Raw genomic sequence first — 13,195 nt, forward strand, 5'->3', positions numbered from 1 at the left:
GAATGGGTAATACAGTTCTACCAAATGAAAGATATAGATAGTTAGAGATGTATATTTTGAAGGGGGAACTTTGCCAGTCCATAGGAAAAACTAAATACACCTATTTTTGTCTGCAGTTCACTCAGATTGATTTCTGGCAGTGTAGCAGTACTGTTTCCATGGTAGGCTCTGCTTTTACACCAGCGCAGTGGTCCTTTTGAGCTCCCTCAAAGTTCCTAACTATTGGATAAATAGAAAAGTAGTTGGATGTAAACCCTTACGAGGCTGAACACCTTCATCCGGCTGAACCCAGGCCTGTAGGCTGCTCAACTTTTCTTCGGTGAGGCAATGTTTAAAACCAGCTGTTATCTCCCAAGCTGTAGATTTTCTCTGCAGGACTCTCCTATCAGAGCCTTGCTGGGACTGTTGTGGTGGGATATTCCGTGTGCCAGGCTGTATGTTGTGCTTAGCCAGGGAGCACCTTAGGTTGGCCCTGCTGCCAGAGGATATTCAGCTGCTTATTCTGACACCTGAGCAGTGCCCCCCTGTGCTGGCACAAGCTGTTGTGTGGCTCAGCAGCTTGAGGAGTTGAAGCCAACCTGTCATTGCACCTGTTACCCAGCCTGGCATCGGTAATCATTTTAGCTTACGTGACTAGATTAATTCCTGAACAATGAGGACCTTTTTAAGTGACCAGATCTGAGCTATGCTCAAACAGCAATGTGTTGATGATTTATTATTTTTACCCTTACATTTTCATCTTAAATGAACTTAAATGGCTTCAAAACGCCCTGAATTTATTCTGGGAGCTAAGATGGAGCACTGGAGCCAGCCTGTGGGGCTTCTTCTGTAGGGATAAACTGTTGCTTCACGATACGTATTTCCTCAAAACAATTTCACGGGGTTTTCTCAAAACACCGGTACTTACGTTAACAACAGCTGCCCTCCCAGGGCACCGGCGGGCAGCCCTCCCTCAGGCCCGGCCTCCCCTCACGGCGGCCGCAGCCCCGGCGGCCGCGCGCGCACAGGCGGCGGGGCGGCCTCGCCGCCCATTGGCGGAGGCGCTGCCGGTCCCCGCGGCGTCACGGGGCTTGCCGGGGCCCCGCCGCTGCCGCCGGTTCGCGGCCCGGTGCCGGGAGCGGAGGGGCCATGGCGGGGGCCGCAGCGCGGCGAGCAGGTCGGCGGCGGCGGCGGCGGCGGGCGGGCGTGAGCCGCCGGCCGGGGGCGGTTGGGGCGTGCGGGAGGGGCGGGGGAGGCCCCGCCCGAGAACCGGTCTGGCGGGGCTGCGGTCGGAGGGGCGCGGGGCCGCCTGCCCGCCCCGCTCCCCTTCGCCCGTCGTCGGTGCTGCGCTCACGCCTCCCGTCTCCCCCCGCCAGGTCCCGGCTGCCCGAGGGAGGCCGCGGTGGCGGCGGCGCCGCGTCCCGGCGAGGCGAGTGGCTGAAAGCGGCGGCGGCTCGGCCCGCCTGCCCGCCCCCGCCATGGAGACGGACGGCCTGGAGTGGCTGCTGGTGCCCGTGCGGCAGCTGGTGGCGTGGGGCGCCGCGGGGGCCATGGTGTTCGGCGGCGTGGTGCCCTACATCCCGCAGTACAGGGACATCAGGCGGACGCAGAACGCCGAGGGCTTCTCCACCTACGTCTGCCTGGTGTTGCTGGTGGCAAACATCCTGCGGATCCTCTTTTGGTGAGTGGGTTTTGCACGTACGGGCGTGGATCTCCACGCTTCTAAGCCTTCGCGCTCGTATTCTGACTTCCAAGCTCTGATTTAGAATATTCGAGGAAATAATACCATTTATGGACTTTTCTTCCCCTCTCTTCAACATCAAAAACCTGTTTTGCCCTTAGCGGCTGAATCTGCGCCGAGTGAAATGAACTGGGCACAGGAATGCTGCGTGTTGACCTTGCCAGATCTGATCACTAGTCTTCTGGTGTTCCAAACACAACATTTTTTGACTCATTGGTAAATAAAAATGGTTTATTTTAAGTCAGACATTTTTTCTTGCTCTTTTATCTTTCCCTTTCCCTCCAGCTCTGTTCTTTGAGTGAAGGCCCCAGTCCTGCGCGCTTGTTTTAACATCTAGTAGGTATTAAAGTTGCTGGGACGCTTGCCAGATGTTCCTGCATTTTCCTGAGATGCCAGCTGGCTTCAGAGGAGGTTCACTTCCGGAGCTCCACAGATGAAAGCATCGTAATTTGATAAGCAGGAAAATGGTGGGCTGTTTTTCAAAGCACATTCTTCCTGTTTCCAACATACTTTTCAATATTTAAAGGCACGTTTTTTTTTCATAGTTTGATCTTGTGCTGTTGAACAAAGAATGTTTTATTAGGGCGTGCATGATTTCCAGGAATAAATTTTATTAACTTAACATTCCTTGTTACTTCTAATAATGTAGATGCTGCAGCATTGGTAACATATTTGAGAAACCAATGATGAGGAAGTCTGGGAAATGACTGCAACTAAGAACAGTTATTCTAAGAATATTTTGACTTAAAATAGCGCTTCGTAGTCTGCAAAGGACTGATAGATAACAAGCTACTTCCTTCTGTTCGTTTCCAGTTTCTTTTAAAAGCTTCGCTACTTCCTTAAGTATATGCAGCTTTCTGGATTCTTCTTCAGCAAAATCAGTGCTGCACTAGAGCAGGGAAAACAGTGGACCCTCTCCTGAGACCATAGCTAGCAGTTGAACTGAGGAATCATCACTAGATCAGACCTACTTGTTGCATTGGAACTCTGTTTTCTTGGGGAAAAAGCATTTGCAGGAGAAGTGTATGGAATAGGTGTTGGAAAAAGCAAAAGGAAAGTAGAGGAGCTGACAGGAGGGGAGAAATTAAAGATTTTTTTTGTTGTTGTTTTATTGAGGAAGCTGAAATATACAAAGGATTTACGGCTGAATGGAGATGCTGGCAGTTCCTAGGTAACCCAAGAGAGTGCATCTGTTAAATGAGATATGGAGTATGGAAGAACTGAAAAATCTTATTTTGAGTTGATTTTAAGTATATCTCATTAAGAGTTGTGCACAGGAATAAATACTGTGAGTAGTGAAATTTTTTTTTGATATTAACCTTAAAAGCTTTGTCAGCATTTGAAAAGAGAGAAAATGCAGTTACATTGGTTATGTGATTTATTTTTTTTATAATTATTTTTTATTTTATTTTTTGCTGCATGTATTTAAGCTATATGATAGTATTACTCCTTGACACATAGTAGTTCTGTGTGCGCTCTGGTCATCTCAGAGCTCGTCAGTGACACTGAATGGCTTCATACATATACATAGACATATCTGGCATGGCTACAGCAGGAGCATAAGGGATGCTGCTGGCTTGTGATACAGCCACTTCCACAGGGTTATAGTGTAGGCATGAGCCTGCAGAAACATTTCTATCTATGCTTATAATGAAGTGTTTCTTTCTATTTCTATTTAGCTAAAAGACAGGAAAGAAGACTTGCATAACGATAATTCAGTGTTCACGGAGAGACAATATTTAGTTTCTCTACTTGTAAAGATTAGGCATCCCTACTAGTCCACAATAAACACTAGTAAGTCACAAATACGGTATTGAGGGTGGATATTGTCCTTGGCCATATGGTTGATTAAAGTAAGATAGCAGAGCAAGAGCCTCAGATTTATTGGAACATGTTTTAAATGCACCTATAGAGCAACTTGGCAAAACGATTTTTCTGTTAATTGCTTAGTGTCATCTGTAGCTGATGATATTATGTACCTTGTCTTGGATGCAGCACTCTAGGTAATGTGACATAAGCATCAGAATTATTTTAATCATATATGTTATTGGAGAGAATTAGAAGGTTTTGGTATGTTTGATTTTAAATTTATTGAATAATTTGATCCATTCTTGTGCTTGAACAGAGCTGTTTATTTTGTTTTGCATATAATTTTCCCCAATCTGACTTTCAAAGTACCAGTTGATAAGACTAGTCCTCTTTCTTTTTAGCAAATCAATCCAGACCTTAACACAGGTCTCTCTTTTGAAATCTTCAGTGACATTTGGCTGTTATTTTCAATTGTTTTTAGTTTCTCTTCATTACTTTGTTACCATGTATGTGCCAGATTCATCCTTCCTGACTTCCCCTCCACCCTGATCCAAAAATAAGTACTTAAAATGGTAGTCTTTAAAAACTCTCAGGTTCTAATTGTGTTGCTTTGCAGGCTCTAATTATTTCTTAGGATGGCTGTTTGTTTATATTTTGACGTCAAAGACATTTCTCTAATTTGCTGATTGTTTCTGTTGTTACTTCCAGATTTTCCTTAATTTCATATATTTTTCGTAAACACAAGGGTCACAGAGCTGAATGTCACATTTTTTCGATCCATACACGACAGGAACAGACAGTTCCTGCCTTTTATGCCGTGTTTACTATGTGTTTTCATTCTTCTGTGTGCTGGTCTTTCTGTATCTGTGTCAGTCATAACAGATGTCCAGGCATCCAGTCCCACCTCTCCCCTCTGGCTCTACTCTGCCTGTTCACTTAAGCTCTGGGACAATTCCCTCATTTCCTATTTGTGAATGGGCAGATTCCACGCATTCCTAGAACGCTACTCCTCTCCCTCTGATGTTGTCATGGAGTTTGACCTCCTCTCCAAATAGAGTATTTATTTCCAATTCTTCTTGGCATATTTTTGTAGGTGGAGTGGTAGCACTGTGGTGGTAGCTAATGAACAAAGCACTTCTGAGAGCAAAGATAACAATCCTGATTCCAGTTACCTCTTTTCAATTTCTTCTCCTCTGATTACACTGTTTCTAATGGTAAGCAATTTTTAAAGTCAGAGGACTTAGTACAATGCTTCTTCTCCTCATCTTCCTCCCACCTAAACCCTTAGTTTCATGGCTTGTTCAAAGAGAAGAGTGTACGTTTGCTGGTGATGACGGTAACACGTTATCTACTAAACCACTTTTCATGCTTCTCTGTTTCAGAGTATCTCAAAACTTCATCTTTAGAAAGAGAGTTCTGCTTTCGCTTTGGTGTGTTTGGCCTTGTCTGTTCCAGTAGTGAGCTTTATGCCAGACTTTCATGGAAAAGCAGTGGGAGAGGACTGGCCTGCAAAAATGAAAACCGCACACGGATAGCAGCGTGCATGAGTCCGTTTCACTTTGTTTATGCATACATGGCTTTCGTTTAGGAAAAAGAAAGTAGAAGTTTGGGTTTGCAAACTTTTGGTCTAATGTGTTGGCAGCCTGTTAAGTCTTTGTCCCTTTTAAAGAGGATTAAAAAAAATATCAAAAATAGACAGTCTGTGCCCACAGCATCACACAGTGGGGTCTCCATTTGCTAATGTGAAAAGTAGATTTTGTGCTGTGACTAGACATTATAAAGTTAGTTTTGTTTTCATAATAATAATCTGTTGTTACACAGTTATATAATGCTTCAAATCAGCGCTTACTTTGGGGCGTCAGGGTAGCTGCTTGTTGCAATCGATTGTCAGTATCAGCTGCTTCTTTGCTCTTGTCCTCTGCCTTTGTCAGTGCTGCTTCTCCTATCTGTCTTCTTCAGACCCCATAGATCATCGTTTCTGACTCTCCACTCAGTTCAGCTTCGGGGCTGGTTGGCTTGGAGAAGGTCTGCGCTGTGGATAAAGATGAAGAGGCAGTACAAAACTCACTGCCTTCCTAGTTCTGCTACACATAAAAACCTATGACAAGCTCCAAAAAGTCTGCTGTCAATTTATTTTCCTCTGTATTTTTGATAAAGCACTTCAGTACCATTTTTGTTAGCTGATTCTTACTGTACTTGCTAGAGTTAGCTCTGATTTCTTGTTCTAGATCAGTTGGTAAAATATCCAAGGGATAAGCGTTTTTACTGGTGCTTGAGCTTGGGGTGGTCAATGATCTGGTGAAGTTGTCTTATACTGTTCTGAAGTTGAGGGCTGGCTGCCAGCGTCAGAGCTCACTGTGGCACTTGAACACAGCGGTGACAAAGATGAACATGCCTGCTTGGTTCGTCTGCCCTTCAGTTTGCCAGCTGACTAGCTTTGAATTCCTGTGATCGAGAACAGGAATAAGAAGGTGAAGAGTTGTGTAATCAGTTGGGAGTGGAGCATGCAGAAGAATTTGCGAGAGTTCTCTCTCCCTGCCTTCATTGCCTCCCTTCTTTTGTTTAAAACAGAGCTTATAATGAAATAAATTACGGTTTCTTATATTATTAAAACCAGAATAAATAAATAGCTGGAGGAAAAAGAACTACAGATTCCCTAGAAGTCAGCAGTAGGCATTTTAGTTGTATCTTGGGAAAGTTCAGCCAAAAGCTTCCTGCTGTTTCCAAAAGCTTCCTGCTGTTTCCAGAGGGCTTTGGACTTTTTTCGGTTGTGCAGTCAATAAAATGCTTCATACAGTAGTATAACATAACTTGTATATTTTTTAAGGAAGATGATCTTCTTTCCGTGAGTTTTGAGATACAATTCTGTTGGCCAGTGGCCTAAGCCTCATGCAGTAACGTCAGAGAAATCCAAACAACAGAAAGTAACACAAAACCTTCCAAGTTTTGAGTCGTTCTTGCAAAAGTGTTGCCTTAAGGCAAACTCTGGAAACAAGTTCTGACAGTAAGGGAAAAGGCGGAAACTACTGAATTTTTTACTTTTTTTTTTTTTTTTATTACTTTTGAGCAAAGGTGTCCCCCCTACCCATTCCACATCAGTTCATCTGAAACAAACTTGGTTCTGAAAGCTGGTGCCGGTAGAATTGAGAGCTCTCTGCTGGAGTCTGTAGAATCAGCTTCCTGTTACTAACAGGCTTACTGAGACAGGTATGCAGCTGGAGGTCATCTGTAGGAAGGTGCTGGACTTGCTTTTGGATGGGGTAGGCTCCTACATGTTTATTTTGCTGCAACACCTACAGTGCCACTTGTGGATCAGGTCCTGATGTTGGGTGTTGCTTTGACTTCAGGTAGTAGGCCAGTGGGGTCTGTAGGACGTACTGTGGGAAGGAGAAACTTTTAAGACTTCTGTTACTAAAATGAATACTGGTAGCTTTTTCCATACGGGGAGGGTGAGATGATGCTATAAATGTAACTTTGAGAGATTGCTTTACCTGTGGTCTGCTAGTGGAGTCTTGCTCAGGTGCTGAGAGCAAAAGTGCTACGCAATTCCTCCTCCTCCTTTTAAATGCCAAGTACAAAATGCACTGCTGTTCTGTACAGAGAGTAAAGGTAAAGTAGGATTTTGTATGCCCAAGTGGTAAGCTTGTTTTGGGTGCTCTGTAATGTCCTGGAAGTTTACATGTCAAGGAGGAGCTCACATAAAGAAATCCTGTTTTTAAACAAGTTTCTTTCTTGAGCTTCTTGCTGATTACATTCTGTGATTGTGTGGGCTGTCTTTTAAGAAAGGCATTGTATGCCTTTCCAGTGCCCAGGTGGTGGCATACAGTGTCCTGCATGCTTTCCATCTTGTTTAGGATCTTTAACTTCCCAAAGAGTTGGAAAAGTTGATCCAGGGTGGTGAAGCCTGTGGTAGCTTTGGTTGCTTGGTGGTTTCTACTATCGCAGTGAGTAGAACTGCCTTTGTGGGCTAAGGCAGTGCTGTGATGGCCCTGTGTAGGGGCACAGCACAAAGAGAAAGCCTTGCCCCAGACTGGGCGCTGCTGGGGATAGCAGACAGCAGCTGGAAGCTGGAATGGTGGCCGTGAGCATAGGAGGAAACAGTGCGGTCGGGATGGTGGTGATCTGGCTGCACCAACAGCAATCAATTTCTTTTTGAGAGATGTTTTAGGAAAAGAGATACTGTTTAATGTATTTTGGGCTTCTTTTTCACAGGACTGGATTAACAGGATTGTTGCAGTAGAATTGAGGCATACTGATGGAATTACGTAGTTTTCCCGATGACTAGTTAGTTTCTGCTGTGGCTTGAATGTCTCCTCCTCTTGTCTTCATCACCTGACTACGCATTAATTATTTTAAGGCTGTTGAAATACTAATAAAATGTAAGACCCTACCCTCTTCTTTATTTCACACACATAACTAGTACTAGTTCTTTTTGTTGTTAACAGTATTTTTACAGTGAAAAACTTTGTCTGTACATAGTCCAACATTTGAAGTATGAGGTCTTTGAATATTGCAAATGTCATGGTTGATTGCATCGTCACGTAACGCTGTAGTCATAGGGTGAAAATGCAGAATAATGGTGTCATCCCCAAGGCTTCACAGGTGTTATTTTCTATGAACCTCTTCTAGTATCCTAAGGCTCTCCATCTTTCTCTCTTAGTCTACTTCAGTGTTCCTCCCCTCCCAGCTTCTGCCTTGACAAAGGCAAGAATAACATCTGCTGGACAGAAAGGAAAGCATCCTGAGCAAACAGAACGTGGGGACAGCTTGCTCTCCCAGCGGTGCTTGCATCTTGTAGTGCTCCTAGGTCAAGCTGGTTTGAGGAATCTTGCCTTGGCAGATCTTAATATCAGCGTGAAGTAGAGCAAGCAGCTTGGAGTGGTGTGTGTGTGTGGTTTTTTTTTACTAAGAATCTTCACAATTCTGGTTTACAGAACAGTTCTTGTGTGTTGAGAGTTTTGATGTGCTTTTTTAATTGTTAAAGAGAGAGAAGATGTGCAGTAATACTTCCAGTCTCATTTACGTTAAGGCTGTAGTGACGGCAAATTGTTACGAGACAGCAGGTGGCCGTGCTTATGTGTGTTTGTAGTGGGTGGATGTTTGTACTCTAAGCCATGCATTTGTCACACAGCCATTACTGAATCACCGATAGTCTCATCAGCAGGGAGAAACTAACCTTGCAGCAACCTGTGCTGGATTTACCATCATAATAGTTTCTAGCTCATTGCACTGCTAGCTCGGCCCCTCTTAAATACCTTATGATTTTACATGCAAGTGTATTTGTAATTGGAGAGGGTTTTTCTAAGCTTGGCGTAAAAAGTTTTAGCTGTGTGTTAATTTTAACTAAGTTTTAGCCAGTTTTTCCTCATTCCCTGAATAGGAGACAAATACAACAGCAGTAAATTCCAGTGGTTCAGGGGACGTTGGCCAGTCAGCAACAGAGGCTGCATGAGCTTTGGTATCATGGGCATGGGACATAGACTGGGCCAACTTTTGTTCCTTCTACCTTACATTTTTTCCCAGCGCAGTGAAAGCCAGAGCACTCTGTGCTTGCAGTTATATGTATCAGTTGTGTTCTTTACTTCCTTCCTCGTGAGGTCCTCCAAATGTGTTAAGATACTGGCTGTCGGGGCCCACCACAAATCCACTGATGGTAGAAGGAAGGGTCGGACTTCTATATACTAGTGAAGTATGTGTCACTGTTACTCTTCCAGTGGCATCTTTGACGATGATGTGGAGGCTCAAGGCGTTGTAGTTTTCTGGCTGTGCCATTGGGCAGGGAATACTTAGTCATTTTCCTTGGTGTGGGCTGGTTGGCTGCTCTGTACAGGAAGATTTCCAAGGAAGCTGGTCTCCTGTCCCTTATCAGTTGGTTCATAACAAGAAAAAAAATGTCTCTCTGTTGGAATGGTTGTAGTGTAAATTCAGTATCATGTAAGAGAGTGTGATGATGACCTAACTTTTTTTTTTTTTTTTTTTTTACCAACAGAGCTCTGCCACTGAACTAGCCCAGGCATAAGAAATTATCTTTTACCATAGGCACTGTCCAGAGGCGGTTATCGTGGCCTTGGACATGGTTGCAGATGGCAGTATAGCTGAGTTCTCTGGCAGCGTGATGTGCTTGGAGAAAGGCGTTAGTAACTGCTGTCAGGGATCTTGGAAGGCCCGTGTAACATGGTGCAGGCTGAAGGAGCTGGGGAGTACAGCGATGTGTATTCACCATTCTCAGCATCTCCGTCCTCAGCAGCTCCGTGGGTTGTGTAGCCTTCCTATTGTTAATCTAATACCCTTTGAGGGCTGCATGTGAAAAGCTTCCACCTTTTACCCCTAATCCACTTAAGAAGCGTGTCTGGTGAGGATTGCGGAACTTCCATCAAACAATGCAGGAAGAGAAACTTGGAGTCATGAGCCTTCACTGAAGGGTCTTGTTTTCATGTGGCAGAACCTTATGCGATCATAGAAGAGAAAGCCCTTCAGCAGAGACTGGCCACGATCCAAATTTTTCTTTTTTTGTTATGTTCAGGAAAGCTCAGTAGGCCCCACCACACATCATCTGTGAGCAAATGGAAATTGAATTTGGGGCTGGGGGGAAGCGGAGAGGGCAAGAAAGGACAAAGTGTGAATGTTCAGTTCTAGTACCTTTTAGACTTCTTTCTTTCCCAAACCTTGGTCCAAATTAGATATAACCTGATGAGTGAGTTGGTGTGTTTTGCTGACCTGCTGCTCAGATATCTGGAGGCAGACAAAGCATGAGGCTTATGTTTTTTTCTTTTCTATAGGAGGAAGTTATGTTAATCCTACTAAGCTAATAGCTGTGGGTATTTTTTTATAGGACAAATGTCCTCAACAATAAAAAATTGAGAGAGAGAAGTTTTGCACGGATGTCCTTGTGAAATCAATGGGCTATGTATATGGAGAGAACATGTAGCTGATCTTAGGGCAGCATAATTCTCCAGTCTCTGTGCCGTTTCAACTGCTGTTGAATCTGCTTGTCCTTTCAATATAATAGGTTTGCTGCTGGTTTGAGAAACAAAAACTTAAGCTTCTAGTTTCACAATTACTAGGATCAGTCTACAGGGAGGATGTTTTATCCAACAACCTTGTTACTCCTGTAAGGGGATTGTGACTCTGAGCCTGCTATATGGGCATCTAGATTTAGCTAGTGACTTTTTCTTCCTGACCTTTCACACCTGTTACAGTAAGGGTAGTTTAGGGTTTCCTTTTTCAGGTGCTTAGGGTGAAAGAATGAAAAGTAACTGAATGCAACATTTGTCATCTTTGAGATGTTTTATATATTTTCCTTTCCTTTTTGTTTTTTGTTTTTGTTTTTTAGGTTTGGAAGGCGTTTTGAATCCCCTCTTTTGTGGCAAAGCATTATCATGATCATTACTATGTTACTGATGCTGAAACTGTGCACTGAAGTTCGTGTGTCCAACGACCTAAACATAAAACGCCGCTCTTTTGCAGGTTAGTGACAGGAACTAGTTGTTGCAGAATGAACCTTTCTGAAAGCGTATTGCACTTGTTTTGGACAAAAGTTCTGCCTGAATTGCAACCCAGTCTCCTTTCTTGATGAATCAGTGTAGTGCTACTTGAACTTTTTTTTTTTTTTTGAAACCACTTCCTTCCAGATGAATGTTTAATGTTTTAGCTTTATTTTAAATGGGTCTTGGTTCAGTCTGGAAGTAGGAGTTCTTAATGTTTCACATCATGCCCTAGGATACAGAGCTGGCTGTCATGCAGTTATGCTAGCCTGGGTATTTTTTAAGATCTTGTCCTGCATAAGAAATTTTCTTCTAGTATATTCTCTACTGTGTTCTTAGGTGGGAGTTAGATCCTGATCATACACTATTATCTGAGATCTTATTTTGCAGTTGCCAACACTTGCTTTTGCACAGAGTTTATTTTCTGCTTAATAAATTATTGGCTATCAAAACAGGAGGTGTTGTCATATCTGAGATGCAAAACTGTCTTTTTGTATACCTTTTCCTTTTTTTTAATGTGGGAGTTACAGGAACTTTCACGTATATTTTTATATAGTTGTTTATTTAATTTTTAGGCATTGATACTTCCAGCTGGGACCAGAGTATTATCCTTTATTTAATCAAATATTCTTGCTCTGCAGAATGTCTTTGTTTTTCACCCCTCCCCCGGATAATGACATGAAAGGGATAGTTTTGGTTTTTTGTCTCGAGTGACTTTGACTTACAACATTTTATTTCACAGCTTATTACCAACAAGATCAGAATTAATACTACCAGCTTTTTGGCAGTTGTTTTACCAATATGGATGCATGATTTATTCTCTCCATCTGTTCTCTTCCTTCACTCCCTAAAAATCGAGGGTCTGATTTAGTTCCAGATATTCATGGCCTTCATTAGAAGGCAGTGGATACTGCCTGTGCAGTAGGGTAATATATCTCATAGCTGAGGAAACTACTTCCATCCCTGCTCACTGTGGAGTGTAGTGTGAAACTGTTCAGTTAAGTAAATTCATGTGGAAGGGGGGCTGCACTGCAGCTCCTGAACAAAAGCCAACGTGTCCTCCAGTATTGTTAGTCTGGCAGGATGAATGTTTTAAAAACTTAGTTTCATCCATATTTAGCAGCAATTAAATTCGGGGAGTATTTAGGAGGGATATGTATGCTTTCTGCCTCTCAATGCTTGCATTTCATGAACTGGCAGAAAGGTTTCTCTGTTTGCACTTTATGAGGTGAAATTATCCTTGTGCACGTTTATGCATACTCTTGCAGGCTCCCTCAGTAACCTTTGGACAAAAAGGGAGGCTATTCAGTTTAGTATATAGCCTTCTTTAAACATCTCTTCCTGAAAGACATACAGTTTTTTATACCAGGTAATGGAAACTCCTCAAGGTTGTGCTGTGTCATTTGATCCTTTTTCCTGAAACTCAGCTTGTTACGTGTTTTACTAGCTAGAGAGATTGATTTTTACTTGTGGACCTTAATTATTTCTTTTTGTTGGAATACTTGCATCCTCCCACAAACTTTGAGACCAGTTAAAATCCTTTTCTTATGTGTGATGATTTTTCATCACTTACTTAAAAATCAATCTCAAATGTCATCAGGCCGGACAAAACAGACACACTAAGGACATTGACCCTCTGCAAGCTATAATGGGATGTCTTAGAACAAACATTTAATTGCATACTAAACTCCTTTCAAGTGAGGCAGAAGAGGGTTTGTATTTCAAGCATGTCGAGTGAGATCTGCATTTCTAATCCTACTTCTAATCTTATCTTAAGTTTTATGGTGATTCAGACAAGCTGATAAATCTGTGTACTTACTTTCTTTCCTCATAGTTTACCAGGTTAGTGGGAAGCTAGGTTTGAAGTCAGTGGTTTTTCATGAACCTTTCAGAATCCTGAGTGGAAGGTGCAAGATTTCTGTATGATAGTGTAATTTATAATCCCTCATATGGCTGGTCTTCGATTTGAATCTTTTTCTCCTTTAATTTCTATCCTCCCTCTGAATGTTTCTACAAAATAATCCAAAATATTTAGAAAGTGAAGTTGTTCTTACTGCTTTCTTGTATTACTAGCAAATGCTGTGTTTCCTCCCTAGTCACATTAATGTATTTTTATCAGTGTATCTTGAACTATGTGGGAGTTACCTTTTCCTTTTCCTTTTTTTTGTTTTCATTATTCTCA

At 42.7% G+C, this 13,195-nt stretch overlaps 1 protein-coding gene across 3 annotated transcripts in view; it reads left to right on the top strand.

Moving 5' to 3' along the window:
- Positions 1-1,047: 1,047 nt before the first annotated feature.
- Positions 1,048-13,195, top strand: part of SLC66A2 (solute carrier family 66 member 2) — a 54,282-nt gene continuing 42,134 nt past the window's right edge. For 2 of the 3 annotated variants that reach the window (XM_040547666.1, XM_040547668.1), the window contains exons 1-3: positions 1,048-1,156; positions 1,356-1,660; positions 10,863-10,996. In XM_040547666.1, the coding sequence (XP_040403600.1) occupies positions 1,458-1,660; positions 10,863-10,996 (337 nt within the window). In that variant the 5' untranslated portion in view covers positions 1,048-1,156; positions 1,356-1,457. Of the gene's footprint in view, positions 1,157-1,237; positions 1,661-10,862; positions 10,997-13,195 lie in introns of those variants that run through there. The other variant, XM_040547667.1, reaches the window with a different exon arrangement.

This window comes from Cygnus olor, chromosome 2, assembly GCF_009769625.2.
Source record: "Cygnus olor isolate bCygOlo1 chromosome 2, bCygOlo1.pri.v2, whole genome shotgun sequence".
In the NCBI taxonomy this organism is placed as follows: Eukaryota; Metazoa; Chordata; class Aves; order Anseriformes; family Anatidae; genus Cygnus; species Cygnus olor.